General features: G+C 33.5%; 1 protein-coding gene across 3 annotated transcripts in view; it reads right to left on the bottom strand.

The window, feature by feature from the left end:
* Window positions 1-22569, bottom strand: part of LOC117339522 — a 34680-nt gene extending 12111 nt beyond the window's left edge. For all 3 annotated transcript variants that reach the window (XM_033901171.1, XM_033901174.1, XM_033901172.1), the window contains exons 1-12: window positions 22440-22569; window positions 20830-20985; window positions 20323-20467; window positions 14468-14602; window positions 13469-13550; window positions 4095-4170; window positions 3915-3985; window positions 3451-3529; window positions 2501-2619; window positions 2127-2257; window positions 1637-1701; window positions 1089-1270 (exon numbers count right to left, since the gene is read on the bottom strand). In XM_033901171.1, the coding sequence (XP_033757062.1) occupies window positions 1089-1270; window positions 1637-1701; window positions 2127-2257; window positions 2501-2619; window positions 3451-3529; window positions 3915-3985; window positions 4095-4170; window positions 13469-13550; window positions 14468-14602; window positions 20323-20467; window positions 20830-20985; window positions 22440-22494 (1296 nt within the window). In that variant the 5' untranslated portion in view covers window positions 22495-22569. The remainder of the gene's footprint in view (window positions 1-1088; window positions 1271-1636; window positions 1702-2126; window positions 2258-2500; window positions 2620-3450; window positions 3530-3914; window positions 3986-4094; window positions 4171-13468; window positions 13551-14467; window positions 14603-20322; window positions 20468-20829; window positions 20986-22439) is intronic.
* Window positions 22570-23428: the final 859 nt, after the last annotated feature.

The raw sequence follows: 23428 nt of genomic DNA, 5'->3' as shown, positions 1-23428 counted from the left end.
CATCATACAACTGATTTTGCCCTCTTGAGGGTTTGTCAGTGATTTTAAGGGAGGCTAAGATTTTGAATATGTTAAGGATAGGGCAGAAACTCAAAATTGGATGAAATCAATGAAATCTTAAAATCCAAAAAGGAGTTATCAGAAGACAACCACAGCTCGCCGTGTGGGTTGAAATTTGGAATTCGTTCCTTAAAAAGTATGTCAAAGGTTGTGGTCAAGGTCAGCAGGTCTATAAATGTACCGATGAACTGGCCTTGTCACAGGGTATGCACACGTCAACTGCAAAAGCCATTTTCTACATGGTTAACATATTGTGGCAAAGGTAAAAGTTTCAAAAAGTAGGTCAAAGTTCACAGTCAAGGTTAGCAAATATATCACTTGTACAGATGGGAAGGTCTTGCAACAATCAATTGTGAGTTACCTAACCTTTATCCTCATCAGTGTTGACACAACATTGTTTTATAAAAACTTTAACCTAAACAGAACACAATGCTGAGGCTACAGACACATTCTAATTAAAATCAGATGTTCATGCATTCTCTTCCATTCAGCCCTCCAGCAGTCCGGTTACATTAGCACTTGTCACTCAACAAGGTGCGCAAGATTTGACCTTAAAAGACCAAACAAATACACGTGCATGACCCCTGTACCCACAGGTCACCCTATAAAAGGCACTGCAACATGTCTCTCCATGTTTTTTTATCATTCACATGCTCAGTGTGTGTTGAGAACACATTACGGAGACGATGTCTCGGTGTTTTATTACTTGTTGAGTGACAAGTGCTAATGTAACCGTCCAGCCTTCAGGCTTTCATTACAGAGAATCGCTCTCATCCATCACATGGGGATGCTTGGATGAGAGGGAGATTATCCACTCTGTAAACTCCATACTTCATACAGAGTTTATGGAGTGGATATTGAACATCTAATTGTAATTAGATTGCCATGGACACAGACGAAAACCAATGACACAGTGTTGCAACAGCTCTCCATGTACTTCCTCCCAGTTAGTTAAAATCACTCTGTCAGATGTCAGTGACAAGTTCCTATCATGTGACTTACTTGTATGTTATTTTATATCTAATTACCTTCTCTCCACAGCTGGGACAGAACTTGGCATCCTTGAACTCATCGAAGGACTTTCCCATGTTACTGGAGGTGTAGAGCATGGCTGCATACTTAGCAAACACTCGCTCCTGGGGGATAAACGGATCTGCATCTCCCTCCTCGTCGCCCTCGGTGTCATGGAGACCAACAGACAAAATGGAGTCTAAATAAGATGAAAAATGTATTGTTAAATTTCAATTACCTTAGTAAAAAATTAGATTTGATAAAACTAGGCAGAACTTTTCTTTTACCATGTTTTTTTAAACAAAGTTCATCAACTTAGATTTACCCTGATGATCCTACATTATCATGGTTTTGAAACGACCTTGACATATCAATGATCATGAAATGACCTTGACTTAGCTACTGTATTAATGATAATGAAATGACATTCATCTATCAATGATCATGAATTGAAATTAACCTACCAGTGATCATGAAATAACCTTGACCTATCAATGATCATGAAATGACCTTGACCTATTAATGATTATGAAATGACCTTGACCTTACTATGATGATTACTGACCTGATTTCCCCAAACCAGGCTGGACGTTTGTATCAGAGAACTTGGATCTTTCTCTGTTTCTTTTTCTGCAAAATATTATTTACAAATATATATATATATTACACAAGTAAAAAACCTAAGCTTAATTATTCAAGATCAGGTATATCAAGCATGAAACAAAAGACCTTTTTCATGATATGGATGATTTAAATAAACAACTTATAATATGGTGAAATGGCATTATTTCATATCACAGGGGGTTTTAAATAGCATGGTTATAATTATTGAAACATGACGCTGAACTTTCCATTGCTGGATTCTTCATACCTTCTCTGTACCTATTATATATCTTCCATATATGTTAGTATAAAATTGTCCTAATTTGTACTCAAATGTTTGTTTGTTTTAACTTTACAACATGTAACAGCTAGATAATGTATTATCAGCTACTGACTCTCATGAGCTATCATGAGTCAAGAGAGGAGCAACAATGTCTACGATATTGACTCACGCGAGCGTGGGTTTGTTCTGCTCCAGGGTCTGTAGCTGCTCCATCAACATTGTGCCATGTTGTTTGAGGAGCTGAAGTTCATTGCTGATATCTCCTACTGTATTTCTGAACCTCTCCTGCATGGCCTCTAGCTATCATGTCATCAAATAAAATAAATGCGGTAATTTTCCTCACAAATTAATGCATATAAATCAGCAACAACAAAATATACACCCTTCTATAAAATGTCATACACATAAAATTTACAAAATAAATGGAAAATTCAATAAACTTTCATGAATGTCTACCATAATTAAATGTGAGAGTGTGAAATTGACCTTGAATAATTATGAGTAACAAATGGATGACATATAAATACTATAAATAGACACTACCTCCTGGTCAGCCTGTTCAATGTCCATTTCTTGGACCTCAAACTCGGCATTCGTCAGATCGTCCCGAATCTCAATCTTCTGTAATTCTTCCTTATGTTCCTCCAGGAATTTGTCAAACTCTGTCAAACCATGGATAATTTATTCAAATTAAAACATAAGTAACACGCTGTCAAACAAAGTGTATCATAAAAGCTGAAATGTTCAACCTTGAACCTGATCTTACTTATCAAATTTTCTCAGCTGGTTTTTTGATACAATAATTTTTCATACAATATACCTCAGGTAGCTGTCCAAAATATGACATTGACCTTATAAAGCTAACAGATGTCCTTTCACGGATAAACTTAACCTTGTATATGTCCTTACATTCCACAGAAGACCTTGACTTTGCAAATGCCTTTACCATCCACAGATAACCTTGACCTTGTATATGTCCTTACTTTCCACAGACAACCTTGACCTAAACCTTGCAGACATTCTTACCTTCCATAAAATGATCTTGACTTTGTATATGTCCTCACTTTGCATACATGACCTTGACCTTGTAGATGTCCTTTTTTTCCATATATGACCTTGACCTGGTGTATACCCTTCCTTTCCTTCCACCTATGACCTTTACCTTGTGTTTGTCCTTACTTTCCATAAATGACCTTGACTAATCAGATGTTCTTATTATATCTCCAGATGACCTTGACCTTGTACATATCTTTACCTTCCACAGATGACCTTGACCTTTTATGTGTACATACTTTCTATAGATGACCGTGACTAATTAGATGCTCTTACTTAATCTCCAGATGACCTTGACTTTGACCTTGTATATATCCTTACCTTCAACAGATGACCTTGACTTTTTATGTGTCCATACATTCTATAGATGACCATGACTAATTAGATGTTCTTAACATCTCTCTAGATGACCTTGACTTTGAACTTGACCTTGACCTTACCTTCCACAGCTGTGTTCATCACACTCATGATCTGTTCCTCCAGTCGCTGGGCAGCCTCAATGTTAGTCATCAGGTTAGCCTACAAGTTCAGGAGTATCTTAATTAGTATATAGGTTCTTAGTAACACTGAAAACCTAAATAAATGACTAGTTGCAAAAATCTGACAGATGACCATTGAATAGATGGTATAAAGATATTGCAAGGGAATCCAAATGATTAAAATTCAGTGTATATTATTAATTTGTATATGCAAAAAAAAAAACTGTCATTCATTGTATAGATTATTAGGTATTGTCAAGAAATCTACAAGACTTAAATACAGTATACATAATGGGTATACATATATGGAGGAAAATTGGTTCATAAATTAATTTGGTAGAATATTCTTTCAGCAGAATAAAAAATTATTAGTTACTTCAACCTTTAGTTTTGTTCTCAAAATCCATAAATTTTCCAAATCTCACCCTTCTTGTAGATATAACGGGCCGATGATTCTTTTTGGGTAACTCGTCCATTTCAGGTTGGTCAAGAAATGCTATAAAGTATGAAAAAAATGTTATTCAATAATTTTAACATTGAACAACTCAATATATAAGTCTAGTAATTTCTTGATCAGTAAGAGTTACTTCCCCTGACCCACTCACCGTTGTACAGATCATCGTAGCCTTTTTTGTATCGAGACAGGTACTCTATTTCTCCGTGAGCTTCCTCTAGAGATTCCTGAAATTACAGACACTCTGTATTGTATATATCAGATATATAACCGTGACAATCTGCTACACAAAACAACACAGATATTCAATTATCATTAAGCAAGAATTGCACATGCGGTGCTCATTAGGGTAATTGATATTAATTGTGTGTATATATTATACCCAGATGTAATCTTTCTGTGTGAGAGATAATATCCTTAATTATCACAAACTTTTATTCAAGTCTCTTTCATGTTGATCTGCTGTAGAGAAAAAAATGATTTTGAAAAGCTTATTTTTTTGATAATTATTAAAAAGCACTGCAAAATTTCGAAATATGCCATACATAAAAAAAATTCCAAATTAACTTTGTCTGACTATCTGATATATGTATATGGTTGACTTGACTCTTATTTTATTCATTCAAAGACACATGCACTAATAAAGAAATAAAGAATATGAAAAATAGGATTTTTTTTCTGTTTTCTTGTCAGGACAGGTAAATTAAGTCCCTAGATAATATAGCATTACATACACTTGCATACTGGTACACATTACAAGCTTATATGTGTCACAGAAAAAAAAAAAAAACAAAAATGAAAAAAAAAAAGAACAACAAATACATAATATCAGTCTTAATTTCTATAAGACCTTTAGACTTTTGCAATGCTGCATTAGCATCTTTGAAATTTTAAATTGCAGAGATTATAAGAATATTACTATTGAAATGAAATTATCCATTAAAAAAAAAAAAATAATTCTCTCTACTAATAATATTATAAAAACTAGCCATTAAGATTATAATCTCGCAGTGTACAGTGTACTTTTGATTCAATCACTCAATCATGGCCGTACCCATCTCCCATTTCTAATATATCAAGTTCACTAACATTTTAACTTGATGTCATCATCGTAAACTAGTTATTTGATAGCTAGGCCAATAAACTGAAGAGGAACACTATCGTGTTATACTGAGAGTGTCTTGTCATCATCCTCATTGTATTTAGATCAGCCATGCTAACATAAAGTAATTATAGGGCAACTCTCTACACCGTAAACTAATTAATCTATTTCTGAGATGTGGATGTCAGATTGATACTGGAGTTTTTGATATTGTGACATAATGTTGACACAAGAGGGTAATTAGGTTTTGCTAGAGTTCTAGATAACCCGTCAGTCATAAGCTGAGCGACCTAACTAGTGTACTATAATGGTAAGAGGTCAACGTACTTCGTCACCATGCACAACCCAATATTTCTAATGATAAAAGTTCAATGTCGGGTAAAAATCTAAACTCATAGAAATTGTCTAAATATAAAATTTCATAAATCAAAAGAACACTGAAAATATACATTTAAATTTAATTCCATCCAACATCCAATTTTTACATTTTTTGGTAAAAATGAGTTGAATAATGACTGCATGCTTTTCATAAAACCTTTTTTCCCCTTAAAACAATGTTTTCTGTTACTTACTATTAAACTATTGTCTTCTATTATTGTTTTCAATTAAACGATTGTGTTCCATTAAACTGTTGTTTTTCCTTAAACCGATGTTTTCCATTAAATCGTTGTTTTCCATTAAATCGTTGTTTTCCATTAAACCATTGTTTTCCATTAAACAGTTGCTTTCCATTAAACCATTATTTTCCATTTAACTGTTGATATTCATTAAACTTATTTTTCATTAAATCAATTGGTTATTCAATAAACATATTTTCTAGAAACAGCTGAAATAAGAATTTAAGCTATTCAATTTGTATGAATGGTCTTTTTGATATTGGAAATCACTTTACATTTGAAAATTTTTAAGGCCTTTAATTAATACTTGTTTACCTTATTGAATCAGTATTCATAAAATATTGATGAGTCACATTAATTGTCATTATACAGTGTGTGTTGCATTTATGTATGATGTTGAGTAATATACTCAGGAATTTTTAGTATAATTAAGGATTAATTAGAAAACCAGAGTGTACAATCATCATATCCACCTCATGGTTTATTTAAAGAGTACATGCATACTCCAGTTTTTTGTGTTATATCTCCATAAATTAAAAAAATGTTTCAAGTTAATTCTTATAATTTAAACTGCTGTACACAATCCCTATGGAAATCTACTTTTATTGATGAAACCTTTTCTCTTGGAAATCACTAACCTGTTGCATCAGCGAATCAAAAGTTGTTTTAAATTTTTAATTTTTTGATTGATTGATTGATAATGTAAATTTTTGAGCCAATGAAAATGCTTGTTATATATACACATTAAATCAACAAAAAATCCTGTACTTCCAGAGAAGATGTGGCACAGATACACAATGAATAAAGGGCATTAACTCTACAAATGTTGGGGCAAATTATACTTGATTTTAACACTGCAATCTCAAAAAAAAAAAAAAAAAATGAATAAATAAATACGATAAAAAAAACCCACCAAAAACTGCTAACATACAAAACTAGATAATTTCAAATGATCATTGATATATAACACTTGAAATATACTTTGAAAAGTGAACAAAGGGCCAAAACTCTGTATATTACAAGTAAGCGACATTCTAGCATTATACACAAAGTACTCTAATTTAGATACGAGAATATGTGATGTACTGTAAGCAAGTGTGAATGATGGAGAATCAATTTTTAAAACTATTAGATCACATTTGTACCGACAAACAAATATAATCGGACATTTCCCAGACTAAACCTCGACAGAATGAAAATGAATATTTTACTTCAAGTCATATAAATTACAACATGATTGACAGGAAAAGTACATACCCATACGTCTACTGTCTATTCAACATATACTGACAGGCAGACAAGAAATTAAATCCAACAATATAAAATTCATCTTGTGAATGACATCTATTTCTGGAGGGGGGGGGGGGGGGGGGGGGGAGATGGGGTTTTGAGGGGGACGTACGTGCCAGTTGAAGTTTTGATGAGACCCGACAACATCAGGAACACCCTGTACTACTGACAGCAGTGATATGGAAACTTAATCATGGAATATGCTTCTATATAAATATGCACTCGAGAGTGGAATAATCTTTTGCCCTACAATATGCAGCTGTCAAAATGCTTCTGGTCTAGCCGACATTTCACTGACAAGAGGAAGTTGATGATTCCGTGCTAAAGTTTCTTTTTTTTTACTTTTCAATTCATTAAAAGTACATCTGAGAATATAATTAATTTTCCCCGATATCTTACACGTCAAGATAGTACTGAGAGGAAATTAATTGAACTGCGAAAGGATGATGCTGATAATTTTTGCTTTAATTTAAATGAAAGTTTGATCAAATTTCTTTCAAAAGAGTATCAATTCAATTTTATGTTGAATGATGAATATATAAGGTATATGTGTTTATATACGTATATATATTTATGTGAATGAAGACGAGGAGGAAACCTATGTTTTAGTCCCCTTGGTTTCACCGGTAGGGGACTAATAAAGAAATCAACATGCTCCATTCTGTGATCGCTAAACATTTTCAGGTTCTTTCAGCGGCCATCTTCAGGCGATTTGTTTATTTACAAGGAAATATGACGTCATAATACAGTATTACGTCGAAATGGATAATAACTGCAGGGGAGGTAACTGTATTGTCAACAGTTACAGATATCATACCATAATTAGTTATCATTATGTGCTTAATAGCCATTCAATAATGGTTTGAATAATTTTACAAACAAAATTTTCTTTACAAAGAAAATCTTTTTTGTAAAATTTAACTTATGTAATGCAATCACCTGAAGATGGTCTGTAAGACCTGAAAGTGTTAGCAATTACAGAATGCTGTGTTGATTTCTTAATTAGTGCTACATGTATATATATTTATATATATAACATATATGTATATATACATAAAAGATCAAACAGAAAATAAATTTGATTATCACTAAAATTTTTAAGGCTTGTATATTGTCAGTCTCCAGAAGTTTACCTTTAAAACCTAATCGTAACAACATTATGACGCAGAATAATCAATGATTATCTGCCCTTTAATATCCTAGATTGTATTACGTTATAATATTGTTACCAAGACACGAATGGTAACCGCTGGAAGATAGCCATTAATACGCTGCTTGAAAACTTTAAGCAATAATCAGCTTTATTTGCCTTGTTCATCTTTTATGTTCAAATGACTGTAAATCCGAGTGACATATTTCACATTGGATTTATTTTCGTGTTAATATGCAAGGAAATCTAGAGTCAATTATGTATTCCAATCCCTCACGATTATTAAATAACATCTTTGGATGACAGTCAATTAAAGCCATCAACTACTGAAATAAAAGTCTCGCAGAGTCTCTGATTCTAGATTAGTTCACCAATCACGAATTTAATGTCATTTCTAGATCAGTGTTTGGGAGATCACTTATGAAGAGGCAAGTAAGTTCGTAAAATAATGTATTCATGAAATCTAAGTGATCATGATTTGCAGTATTCAACCTATACACAATGTCTTCATCAAACTGAACTATATATGTATATATATAGATATGCTTTTAAAAAAAAATACTGAGTCAATATTATGTTTTTGAGGTCATAATCATTGTGATGTCACAATTATATCGCCTGTGCAAAATTTAATTTCCTGGTATCAAGATTAAGGTTATGCATTTCCAGCCTTTTGCAAATTAGAAGTTTCATATCTAATACAAAATTTAAGGACCTAAGATTCGGTTAATATGGTGTTATATGAACCACGTACACCAAAGGTCCATAATTGTACAAATTTAATACTGTATATATGATGAATTATATACATGTATATGCATTACCAAGATTCAAGAATGAAATTCTAATGCATAAGTTTACTAGATGTTCTAATTTATTTTGATATATTTACATATATATGCATGTTACAATTGTATTATATCTATGTCTGAAAACCTGAAAACCAGAAAACCAATTATCACAGAAAAAAGACATTCAAGAATCCTTTATGATTAATTAAATTATTTTTAGAATTCCCTACACAGTCGTGAATTGTCAGGGAGTGTAAAGAGTCGGAGGCTGGTACCGATTAAGAATTAAGCTAAGTGGTAGTTGAAGGATCAGGAGTAAATTAAGAGGTACAATTGAAGGCAATGTTAATGGTTTGTGTCTATCTCCGGGGATACATATATAGTATACATTTGATGGCACGTTGAAGGATGCCCTACGGCAAATACTTCACATCTCATCTGCTTTATGTACAGTTGAAAGAGTGTTTAAAAGTCTCTGGGGTCGCTATAGCTGACTATAACTTCATCTGTTAAAGTCACATTGTCCAGTAGATAATCGACAAAAAAAAAAATACACTGACCGCAGTATCAGAGAAAGCCACCTACATGAGAACATTTACATATACAGATGCTTTTTAAAGTATTTACAGTAGTTTTACAAATGTAAAATAATATATATATAAAAAAAAAAAAAAAAAAATTTTTTATTGGTTTCGTTAATTATTGGTATCTATTACTAAATCTTTTATTAATCTTGAAAGATAGAAATTTTAACCAGATAGGACTATAGGACTAGGATGTATTGATTAATTGATGCAGAACGAGATTCTTCCAACAGACCTATATAATAATAAATCTTAAACTTGAAGATATATAGTATCATCAATTGGTCAAAGATGGGGAAATTAAATATTGGTGAGCCAGACAAGATTTGAACCCAGAACCCCCATTACATGATTATTAATGAATGCAGCCTGGCAAATCAAATCAATTGATAATTATATATATATACCATTATATATAATTGGTCGAGTAGCAATAACAACAGTATATACAGACAAGTAAATATCTGCCCCTTTATCAAGACACAAGTAAAGTACAAACAATCACATATAGACATGGAAGAGCTACACCAGTTTTGTAGATAAACAACGAAAAATATTGTTGTGTTGTGAAAACGATCCCCTCGTTGACAATTAATCAGTTAAAGGCCTATTCTAATTAATTAGAAAACAAATAAGTAAATATTCAAAATGACAGCACCTGCATGAAGCAAATGTTTGTTGTATTTTTCCACAGTATATACCTACCATTATATCTTAACGACAAACAACTTAACGACAAACTTTCTAGTGCTTTCACAGCTTTTAAATGCTGCTCTTCAGGAACGTTTATTTTTGAAAGGACAACTTGATTACGTCACAAATAACTTGACGTCACAATGCATGTTTGTTAACAAAACAATTTCATAAAGTCCCATATATAATAATAAGTGTTGAAAAAAAAAAAATTAAGTGTAATACATGTATATATTTATATATCTAATGCTGGGGAATAAAAATATTTCTAACCCCCCACCCACTCCATGCTGTGTATAATAAAAAAAATAAAGATACTTTCATTTGATACTTTACTCCATTGTGTAAATGAGTGTGGTAGGGCAGTGCAAGAAATGTTGTTTGTATTATATAATTAGCCGTTTGTACCAAAATGGCAGCTCCGACAGTAGTATGTTCCCCAGGGTGTTGAGACGGACAATGACTGGTTGCTAAACGCCACTTGTCATGGATAATAATTTGTTAACCACTTTGAGAGAGCTTTGTTGCTGTGATGGAGCAGTTTATAAAATATCTTTATTATTTATCATATAAAGTCAAATTTTTATCACTTTTCTGTAAAACTGGTTGAGAACAAACCTATAACCTCCAAAACCAATCAATAAATGTTACAAGTACATCTGTTAACATATCCATGATCTGATAATGAATTTTTCTAGAAATTCAAAAATATAATAGGAAAATCTGAAAATCCAAATCCCTATTGAAGTTTTGCGTTAAAATCATCAATCTATCAAACCATCAATTTGTTCATTCAAATGAGTTTTACAGCTGTGGAAACCGTTCAAAGTTACAAACATTGTTAGCATTCTGTTTTCAGGAAAATAGATACGGACGACGAAAGAATATAACTGATCAATCGTATCAGATGTCCATTTCAATATTCTGAATGGCGATAATCACGAACAAGTGCGACAGAATTGTTTGATAATATGTAGCGATTGTTCTATTGTCATACCGATAACAATGGATTCTTGATTACAACCTCCCTGATCTTCTTCAAGCTTTAATCTGACACAATCAATGAGGACAGAAAGCGATCTGTAACTTTCTTATATGGAGTCTTAGAAAATCTCCATGCACTTGAAATATCGGTAATTTCAACTGAATCTTCAATACATGTGTGATTGAAAAATGATTATATTTCAGTGAATATTATATCGAATTAGAACAGATACATTTTGTGGCTTCAAAAGATTTTTTATCATGTGATATTTGTGTAAGTCGATCGTTCAAACGTCATCATGCTGTCCATTTCATGATATTTTTGAAAGAAGAATCTTTTCGTTTTTTGAGTTTAATCAACTAAAAATATAGATTAAAAATAACAATATTATACATAAATACAAATTCCTTTGAGATTCAACCCCGACAGTTTTACAATAATAGATGTCCTGAAGAGCATGAAAGTTTGATTTAGATTTAAAGAAAAAAAAAGAGTCTGAGGTAAGCACTGGCAAAAAAAACAAAAAACTTAGACCTTGACCTTGAAAATACATCTTTGAAACTCAGGCTGCCAAGAATTTATTGTCTTTTATGAGTGAGTGTGAAGCTTGATCAAAATCTCACAATTAAGCTTTATGAATCCAATCAAGTGCTGACAAATTTCAGTGTTAATTAACAAAGCTGTCAGCTTTTTGCCAGTTAAATATGATCATATTAAAAGCTTTTTTCAACCAATCAATTGCAAGATGATTGAAATTTTTAAGCAACCACATATGATTTTTGTGATATAAAAAGGCATAAATTTCGTGTCAGACCATATGAAAATCTTGACTGCCTGCAGCCATTCTGAAATATGACTTTAATTATTGCGACACAAAAGGACATAACATTTTCCGTCTATCCGTTGTGACGTTTTATAGTCTAACCCATGTTGGATAGAATTATGACAGAAAAATCAACAAAAACATACCGGGAGATTTATGTGATGATCATCTTGTCGGATGAGAGGATTAAGGAATCATGTCTGATAATGATAAAAGAAGGATTTTCTCAGATTTATTAGTTTGTTTCCTGTCTCGGTTTATCCCGTTCTTTCCCATATTGCATGAACTGGGAATTCTTAGGAATTCCGAAGATTTCCTATTTTGAGGAGAAAAGTGGGACAAAGTTCACAGGGGTCAGCTAGAACTCCTATATTGACACAATTTTGTCATATCTTACTATACTTCTACCATCATTGGACACCGTAAATGGCAGATATATGTTTTAATTTTCATGGTTCTTCTTAAATTAAAAGACCAATCTTAAATTAAATTGATTAACAAGAGAAACTTTATTTAAGTATTTATCTTGAAATAAGCTCAGAGAGCCAATACATAAATATGCAGGTTCATAACTTAGCTTATAAAATTGTATGGCAAAAAAAATTCTTAGTAATTTCACTGGATAAAAGACAAGAAATTTGGTCTGATATAGATTTATATTATTGCTGTATCATTGCTGTACATGTATATGAGAAACTTATCTTAGACTTACTATTGTTAAACTATCTCTTATGAATCAGAACATTTGTTATAACTTTTATCGTCAAGCTTTTGACCACTTCACAAATTTTTATTAGAAGAGTCACATGAGTCGGTTTGTCACAAAAGCTTTCTCTAAAGAAAGACAATTATTTTTGTCGCAAGAGAGAAAATTTGTCATGAGAGACAATATCTCTCATAAGAGATCACCTGTCATCAAAACCAGGTATCAAAAGAGATCATGACCTCTTATCATTAGAGATCACCTTTCAACAGAGACCACCTGTCATTAGAGACCACCTGTCAACAGAGACCACCTGTCAACAGAGACCACCTGTCAACAGAGATCACCTGTCAACAGAGATCACCTGTCAACAGAGACCACCTGTCAACAGAGACCACCTGTCATCAGAGATCACCTGTCATCAGAGATCACCTGTCAACAGAGACCACCTGTCATCAGAGATCACCTGTCATCAGAGATCACCTGTCATCAGAGATCACCTGTCAACAGAGACCACCTGTCATCAGAGACCATTTAGCTTTAGAACAACCATCTCTGATTTGTCTCATTCCACACGAGTACTGTTTAATATATTGATTTTTTATGAGCAATTCATGCTTTTTCCCTAATTTGCTAAAAAATCAATAACCTTTTGCAACACTTTGCTAAACTTTATAAAAATCTTCTTCCAACTCTGTCTTCTTATTTGAAAACACAAACCTGCCCAGATCATGTTCTGACATCTGTCTGTCAGGCAAATTATCGCCTATTAGGGAAGAAAACTTACCCGGAGATCCTCTATATCACCCTCAAATCGTGCTTGCATCTGCGCACTCTTCTCAAGTTCCTCATTGAGTTCTTCTTCTAGTCTATAAATCAAACAAATATATAAGATGGAATTTGGTTTGGTACAGAACCTAAGATGGATTTCAGGGCTCAAAGTGGCACCTATTTTAGTGGCCATGGTGCCTTAAATTCACCATTGGCGACCATTTATTGACCTATAAGGCGCCTGCATGGCCACTAAATAATTGTGTAAATTTACGATTTGATTTGTCTTTCAAAGGTTCCAGTCAAGGCTAAATGATGTTCACAACCAAAAAAGTTACAGAGATGTTATACTGTACTAAATGATAAATAGATTTTTTTTTTTAAAGTTAAGACAACTTGGCCGGGCGACTAACTTTTCCAATTGGCACCTACATTCTATGACTTGGTAGCCAAATAGGCCACTCAGTAAAAATATCCACTTTGAGCTCTGGTTTGCTGTACAGCTAATGATACATGGTATGGTTCACAACATAACAAAGATACGACTGTTTTAAATGACAACGATCTGCTACAGCTACATGTAATAATGGATATATTTTACGACATCTTCCGTTTCTATCTACCTTTAACTTCCATCACGAGTTCAGTTGGGAAATCAACATTTGATGAAAGTACAATTTTGCCTATCAGAGCGACTGTGTGTCAGTGAATTTAAGTACCGATGTAAATTACGTTACAATTGACTAGAAAATGGTGTCGGCTCCAACAGTATGCAAATCTGTAAGTGGATTCACAAATACACAGAATACAGGAAACCAAACATTTAAGCAAGTGTATTTATATTTACTTGTTTAAAATTGAGGGATGTTGACCAAAAATGAGTAAAATAATATTTAAGGAGTCCTGCACCATTTAATTAGTAATCATACATGTTCATGATTCAGAGGTAAATGCATTTTGTGTTGCAGAGAGAAGAAAAGTCCTACCTGGCAACTCTCATGGAGGACCGACTTACCTGACAATTTCTGATGTTTTATCAGTAAGCATACTGTCTACCATCACAAGTCGTTGGTTTAGTTCTTCGATCCGTTCCTCTAGTGCTGCACCTTTCTGCTGGCTCTCTTCCAGTTGTTTGTGTTTCTCAAATAACCTGAACATACAGAGACATCATTAAGAGACAGAATATATAGACTTCATACACAAGGCAAAGAGACATAATATCTGAGACACCATTCAGACATCTCATAGGGACATTATACAGAAACATTATATAGAGACATCATACAGAGACATCGTACAGAGACACCATACATACATCATACAGACATCATACAGAGACATCATTAAGACATTATCCAGGGACATCATGCAGAGACACCATACAGAGACATCGTACAGAGACACCATACATACATCATACAGACATCATACAGAGACACCATACAGAGACATCATACAGAGACATCATACAGAGACACCATACAGAGACACCATACAGAGACATCCCACAGGGACATCATACAGACATCATACAGAGACATCATACATACATCGTACAGAGACACCATACAGAGACACCATACAGAGACATCATACAGAGACACCATACAGAGACACCATACAGAGACATCATACAGAGACATCTTACAGAGACACTATACATACATCATACAGACATCATACAGGGACATCATACAGAGACACCATACATACATCATACAGACATCATACAGAGACATCTTACAGAGACACCATACAGACATCTCACAGAGACATCATACAGAGACATCTTACAGAGACACTATACATACATCATACAGACATCATACAGAGACATCGTACAGAGACACCATACAGACATCATACAGACATCTCACAGGGACATTATACAGTGAGACCATTCAGAGACATCATGCAGATACATCATAGAGACATTCCACAGGGACACCACACAGACATTCCACAGGGACATCATACAGTGACATCATACAGACATCATACAGACATCATACAGAGACATCGTACAGCCATCTCACAGGGACATTATACAGTGAGACCATTCAGGGACATTATGCAGATACATCATAGAGACATTCCACAGGGACACCACACAGACATCTCACAGGGACATCATACAAGGATGTCATATAGAGACCATACAGAAACATCTTCCCCACACCATACATGGACATTATCTGTAGTCTATAAGGGTACAATATATATTAACATGTGTATAAGGGTCTATAATAACCTGTCTATAAGGGTCGGTAATAACCTGTATATAAGGGTCAATAATAACCTGCCTATAAGAACCTGTCTATAAGGTTCTATAATAACCTGTCTATAAGGGTATGTAGTAACCTGTCTATAAGGGTCTATAATAACCTGTATATAAGGGTCTATAATAACCTGTCTATAAGGGTCAGTAATAACCTGTCTATAAGGGTCTATAATAACCTGTATATAAGGGTATATAATCACCTGTCTATAAGGGTCAATAATAACATGTCTATAAGGGTCTATAATAACCGGTCTATAAGGGATCGGTAATAACCTGTCTATAAGGGTCTATAATAACCTGTATATAAAGGTATGTAATAACCTGTCTAAAGAGTCTATAATAACCTGTCTATAAGGGTCTATAATAACCTGTATATAAAGGTATGTAATAACCTGTCTAAAGAGTCTATAATAACCTGTCTATAAGGGTCTTTAATAACCTGTCTATAAGGGTCTATAATAACCTGTCTATAATAACCTGTATATAAGGGTCTATAATAACCTGTCTATAATAACCTGTCTATAATAACCTGTCGATAAGGGTCTGTAATAACCTGTCAATAAGGGTCTATAATAACCTGTGTATAAGGGTCTATAATAACCTGTCTATAAGGGTCTATAATACCCTGTCTATAAGGGTTACACTACCCTGTCTATAAGGGTCTGTAATAACCTGTCTATAAGGGTCTATAATACCCTGTCTATAAGGGTCTATAATTACCTGTGTATAAGGGTCTATAATAACCTGTATATAAGGGTCTATACTAACCTGTCTATAATAACCTGTATATAAGGGTCTATAATAACCTGTATGTAAGGGTCTATAATAACCTGTCTATAAGGGTCTATAATAACCTGTATATAAGGGTCGGTAATAACCTGTCTATAAGAGTCTATAATAACCTGTCTATAAAGGTATGTAATAACCTGTCTAAAGAGTCTATAATAACCTGTCTATAAGGGTCTATAATAACCTGTCTATAATAACCTGTCTATAAGGGTCTATAATAACCTGTCGATAAGGGTCTGTAATAACCTGTCAATAAGGGTCTATAATAACCTGTGTATAAGGGTCTATAATAACCTGTCTATAAGGGTCTATAATACCCTGTCTATAAGGGTCTATAATACCCTGTCTATAAGGGTCTGTAATAACCTGTCTATAAGGGTCTATAATACCCTGTCTATAAGGGTCTATAATTACCTGTGTATAAGGATTATAATAACCTGTCTATAAGGGTCTGTAATTACCTGTGTATAAGGATCATAATAACCTGTCTTTAAGGGTCTATAACCTGTCTATAAGGGTTATAATACCCTGTCTATAAGGGTCAACAATAACCTGTCTATAAGGGTCTATAATAACCTGTATATCAGTGGCCATGGTAAATGCATGTAAAATGATATTGCGAAGATGCGACCTAGACACTCTATATTGATTAAAAACATGTTTTTCCCAACAGTGTTTCTGATAAAAACATCTATTTACCTGTTTGTGTTTTGTAAATGCTCTGTATTAGGTCCAAAACATGGTATCTTAATTACATATGTTTATGGATTAAGACAAGTCTTCATTATCAACTTACTACAAATATATTGCATATCATTTTGACAGAAAAAATATTTTATACAAACACATCAGAAACATTATCTTGGGAATTCAATTAACAGAGTATACATATTTAGTGATACAGACACACAACAGATAAAGTAAAAACAAGCAAAGAAACCTATTGTAATGGAGGTGATTCTTGTTTGATAATAGTAATACAAAGCAGACAATTGTTGCCACTTTTCATTAGAAGAACCGGACCTGCAGTAGACAGAATGCCTTGTCTGGCAGACAACCAAGAAAACTCTCTTATATTGCTGTTCTTAATATGTATCCACGATAAATCTGCATGGTGACTGTCTCGGAGAAAAAAAACAGGGGACAGTTGTCACACAACTGTAAATGATAAATGAAAGAAGGGATTCACAGTAAAATGATTGCTTTGGATATTTGCCAGCTTCAGAAATTCATTTCCTGTTTTTCTAGTCAATTTTAGAATCAGCATCTACTGTACTTGTACGAATTTTTTTTTATGTGTGTGTGTGACATTTCTTAGTAAAATCCAGAGATTTCTCTGCAGACGATTTTATACTTCAGTGACAAATCCTATATGAGGTATATTGCAAACTATAAGTTGCAGATGATTATGGTAGTCTAGAGATTCTTTGATAAATACCACATGCCACATCTACATCTTTCAAATGGTGAATCGCAAGTTTACATCATGCAATCCTTAATATGTCTGAATGTGCAGAAAGTGCACAGCGTATAGCATTGCACTTAAATGGCAGTAAAATTATATATACCATTTACAGATTATAGATGGTGTCTGCTTCCTGTTTGATGCAAATAACAAGGCAAAGGATATATCTCAGATTTGACAACAAAAAAGTTTAAAGACCATCCATACCCTGATATAAGGCCCCTTATGTCCTTTCAAATATCGATAAAGATAGCTCACAACCTCTCCTGGCAATGTGCTCAAAGCAAACTTAGTAATAAAACCTATCATCGTGCTCAGAGCAACTTAGCATAAATCCAGTCTGACTTAGAATATGTTTGCATGTTTGTTTGTTTATAATGTTTTATCACCCCATAAACAGGCAGTTCATTCCAATCCAGTATCTCCTTGCAGTAGCTGGTGAACGACCTTAGTTACATATATGGGAGGCTGACAAACGAAATTCAGAAAAATCGGGTTACCGTAAAAACTCGTGTAATTTGCGCAGTTTTTTGTACTGATATAAAGTTTTAAGTTGGGGGTGCGCAAATTATACAGGTAAAGACGTTTTCAAGTTTTTTTTTACAGAAAAAAGATCGTCAATTCTCAATGTCCGCCATCTTGGAAAACCACAGAAATTCCCGTTAGGAACTTGGAGATAATAAACATACACACAGCAATTTATTCTTATTAAATATGTCAGGTAATGAAGTGATGTATAGCTACCTACTATATGTGTTGATATTTGAGTTAATTAGGGATTCATCAAAATTAAATAGAAATCAGTTCCTGCCAAAGGACACAATTAATGCACGAGGCACAGTATAATCTGTGATCTCTGCAGCTTTCTACAAAAAACTCAAACCACCCTGGGTAGGGATCTTTATAACCGCATGTTACGATTGTCCTATATATGTAAGCTCTTAATTCTGATTGAGCTGTAATATGGCCCGCACCTAAAATCTGCATTCAAGTTTATCAAACAGACTGTGATATTGTAGTGAAAGTTGGGGGAGTTATCTCTCTTGATTGGAACTCATTCCACATGTGAGCTAGTATTTAATCCAGCAGGGTGTCAGAGAGAGGTCCCTTTGATCCTGAACCCCGCAATGTGAACGTGCAGCCACTAAACGGGAGTACTTGCCACTACAATATCGTGTTTTAGGATACGGGAGTATTCGTTTGTCTTCTAGAGAAGGCTGGTGATACCCTACACCAGTTTTCTCTACAATATCAACAATGGTTTGTTTTTGTTTAACGTCCTATAAACAGCCAGGGTGATTTAAGGACGTGCCATGTTTTGAAGGTGGAGGAAAGCCGGAGTACCCGGAGAAAAACCACCGACCTACGTTCAGTACCTGGCAATTGCCCCACGTAGGTTTCGAACTCGCAACCCAGAGGACAGTGGAGGGCTAGTGATAAAGTATCGGGACACCTTAACCACTCGGCCCCCAATATCAACAACAACTAAAACAAAATCTTTGGTAATTTAGTATACCACAAGACCACGGTGTCTCTGTTGTAATCTTATAAAGAATAGTTTTTTTTTTTTTTTTTTTTTCAATATCAACAAAAAAAAACCTATTCTTTATAAGATTATCAGAGACACCGTGGTCTAGTGGTGCTAAATGACCAAAGGGTCGCTTAAACTCAATTCCCGCCACGAACACTGTACAACATCTTTAAACAAGATACTTTACTCCCTTGTGTTTCAGTCAACTCTGCTGTAAATGAGTATAGGCCATGCAGAGCAAGTAAATCAGTACTGTCATGTGTAAGATGTTAGTGTCGAATTGTCAGATCCGGCTGTATACTCCCCGGGGTGTTGAGAAAGACATTGGTTGGTTGCGGTATTCATAAGACATGAAGCAGGGCATTTTTTTCCTCTATATATAGTTTTAGATATTTTAATATGTTAACAAAATTATAAATTTGACCATTAAATACCTGCATGATCAGATCCGTAACATTTTGATTACTTAATTATTAAATATTAATTAATTAATCATTTATTATATATTAATTATCAGTAATTCTCATTTCAGATGTCATCTGCGTACTCTCTGGTAATTAGATGTTCACCTATTGTACCTTTAACAATTGCTGTGTGGTAATTAAATGCTATTTAAAATTTTCAACTGGCTGCCTTAATTGTGGTACAGTATTTTACATACATTCAGACATTTTGTCATACCTGTAACATATTCTTGAATATTTCATATTGAATACATATTTCATGTATAACCTTCATAACCTTCAGATAGTTGGCTCCTGAAATGCTAACACAATTTTTTTTTTTTAAGTTTTGATACAGTACCTTTGCTTAACAATATCCAGCTGTTCTGTGACGACATCAAGTTTGTCGTCATGTTCGTCATAAATACGTCGGACTTGAGTGTAGTAGGGTATCTGGGTGATACTCCCAGCCTTGTCTGTTGTCAAGTTTTCACTGTAGACTGAGGCTGGACATCAAAATGTAATGTCTATAGTTCAGTTGATCATTTTTTTGTTATATTCAATTTTAACAGTTATTTTGGTTCACACTTACCAGTAGAATTTACTAAGTATATTTCAAACATTTAATCTTTTAACTTTGATAATACATAATGGTTGACTTATATAAGCAATAGTTTTATCTTATATAATTGTATCATAAATTCTGTTAAGCAATCATTTGAAAGATTCATTTCTATTTACTTAAAATCTTAATTCTTGGGGCAATGTATTTCTACCATTCAATGCCGTTAGAATTCCATTATAGAAAAATATTTTTTTTGTTTAAGAATGAGTTCTTTTAACAAAGTACTGTAATACATCATTATACCGAAGAGGTCATCCTTGACCTTAGCGAAGATTCGTGTGTAGACGCCGAGCTTGGGAATGAGATCATCCAGGACCTGAAAGGATAGTCTTGTTCTCTCTTCATTAGGACCGTTATCTTTAGCCTGGTTCTCAAGGCACATCAACTCAAACTTGTTCACTGCAAACAGTTATTAACAGAAGTTAATTAATATGACTAAAAATAAAACCAACAGTCAGTGTATAGGTTTCATACTTTTATAGGGAACTGACTTGGGCAGGACCACTTGGAAGTCATTAGAAGGATAGTAGAACATTTCAAATATGAACAAACAACAAAAAATTTGGAAAGGCATACTGATATTCAATTACACTAAAAACATATAGCAACATAATGTATATACAATTTTACATTGATATACAGTATAATCAATTGCTGGCAAAACACCATAAACTATTACTGGCCAGAGTTTCTTCTGCCACAAACACCACATGCTAGATCTGATACTGTATTTTGACAGATATCTTTACAGAAAAACGGTGATATCTAATATTGGGATCGGATGAGACAGGACGTCACATTATGTTTTATTTCTTGTACAACAGGTACATATATGCATTTGATTCTTTTTTAAACATTAATTTTTACAATAATTATGATACAAGTGACTTTATAAGTTATCTTAGTCACTTATTGACATTGATGAAAGTGAGCAGGTGATCTTAAATTCATATGGGGAGGATAACCAGAGAGAAAGCACACAGGGTTTCACAGGTGACCCTATATACCTTAAATATTCTTTTATATGTACAAGTAGGTGAACAGAATACAATTAAGATAAAAGACATTTTATTTTGTGTCGTATACATGGTAACAGGAACCTTAGCTGACAGAACGAGGGGAATTGTTTGCAATATTCTATCAGTGTCTATATTCCATCAGTTAGAGATTGTTTTGGGATGAGTAAAATGTTTACCAGCCTCATTTTTACCGACACGATATACAAGGATCAATTAAGTAGAGTGCTGTGCGATGTTTTAGAGATACATGTAAAATTATCCAATAACCCATGCATATGCAAATGAATATCTGAGTTTAAAATCAATATAAATACGATGAATATAATTCCATTCTTAATTTGCTGATCTCCCAGAATGAGTTTAAGTTAAGATAATTCAATATCTCATAATCAAGTAGAATGTGTTTGTGTTTATGTTCCGATTCAATATGTTCACATACATGACCTTTGTACTGTACTGTACAATTAGCCTGAGTTTCCACTGGCCCTAGATGACACTATGCCTGTTGTAGGTATCAGGTCAGAGGAAACTCGGGCTACAGTTTAGTATACATCCTCTCAATTGAAAGGGGTCATCAATTAAAACTACGAGATGTGAAACAGTAATCACCAATCTTTGTGGTAAATAGCAATAATGGTCATTATAATTACTTTAGTATACAATGCATATATCAAACAATACATATATGTATGTACAATGATTGTACAAGGCATACATGTACATATAGTACAATGACCAGATGACTATGGGCACCTGTCGCTTGTGATCATAATATAGCAGAAGTAATTAACATCTAAATTTCGGATCGTTTTATGATCAGCATTTAGTCATTACCTGCAGAATATCCTTTCCTGTCAAGAACACGAGATGATTGCTTAGAAGCATCCATTCTGGCGGCAAAATGAAGTTTTTACTGACTAACCATTATATACGTTACTAAGCAAGCTAAACCTTAATTGATCTCAGTCAGCCATATGTTTGTTGGGAAATAAATACTGCCTTGATGTTAAAGCGTTTTGTCAACCTAGTTAATTATACATGACAAACCAAATTCCGGAATCTGTATCCGGACTTAGCAGTCCAGAAAAGGACACTATGAGAAGTACACTCACTTGTTATTTTCACCGCTTAATTAACATACCTACTTATCTACATTCAATACAGTATATTCGGTGATAATCATTTTCTAACTGAAAATTAAAATGTATTATTTTAATATAAAATAACTTCTATTCTTGCAATGATCATGATTTTAAAATAAATGCTTACTGAACGAAAAGACCCGGAAAATATCTATCAATTATTTGGTCTGTATCTATGTAAATGTATGATCATGAAATTTATTTATTAATCCTCTACAATGAACTGACATTATCCTTTTTTCATTTATATACAGTTTTTTGTACTTCGATATATCGGACATAAAGTTTACGCGAGAGAATATTATCATCAGATTTTTGAATGCTTATCCCATTGTAAATTAGTAAATATACTAAATAATAATAATAATGAAAAAAAAACTAAATTAAAAAAAAAAAGCAATCTGAACCGTAAGCAATTAAAAGGTTATGTTTTTTTTTCATATAATATATATATGCGTGCTTTATTGTAAGATTTGTCTCCCTTGCATGTTTAGACAAAATACATTTTTAAAAAAACCGTGAATAACGTTTTAAGAATGGAACAACTATAGTAATGATCTCTAGCATATTTAAAAAAAAAATCAAAACAATGTATGTCACCTTTTATTTACACGTATATTCATTGAAATATTTTATACCAAATGTATGCACACCATCACCGAAAACAATTGATCCGGGCAA

This window comes from Pecten maximus, chromosome 12, assembly GCF_902652985.1.
Source record: "Pecten maximus chromosome 12, xPecMax1.1, whole genome shotgun sequence".
In the NCBI taxonomy this organism is placed as follows: Eukaryota; Metazoa; Mollusca; class Bivalvia; order Pectinida; family Pectinidae; genus Pecten; species Pecten maximus.
Note: the sequence above shows the minus strand (reverse complement) of the source record. Positions and strands in the feature narration are given on the sequence as shown.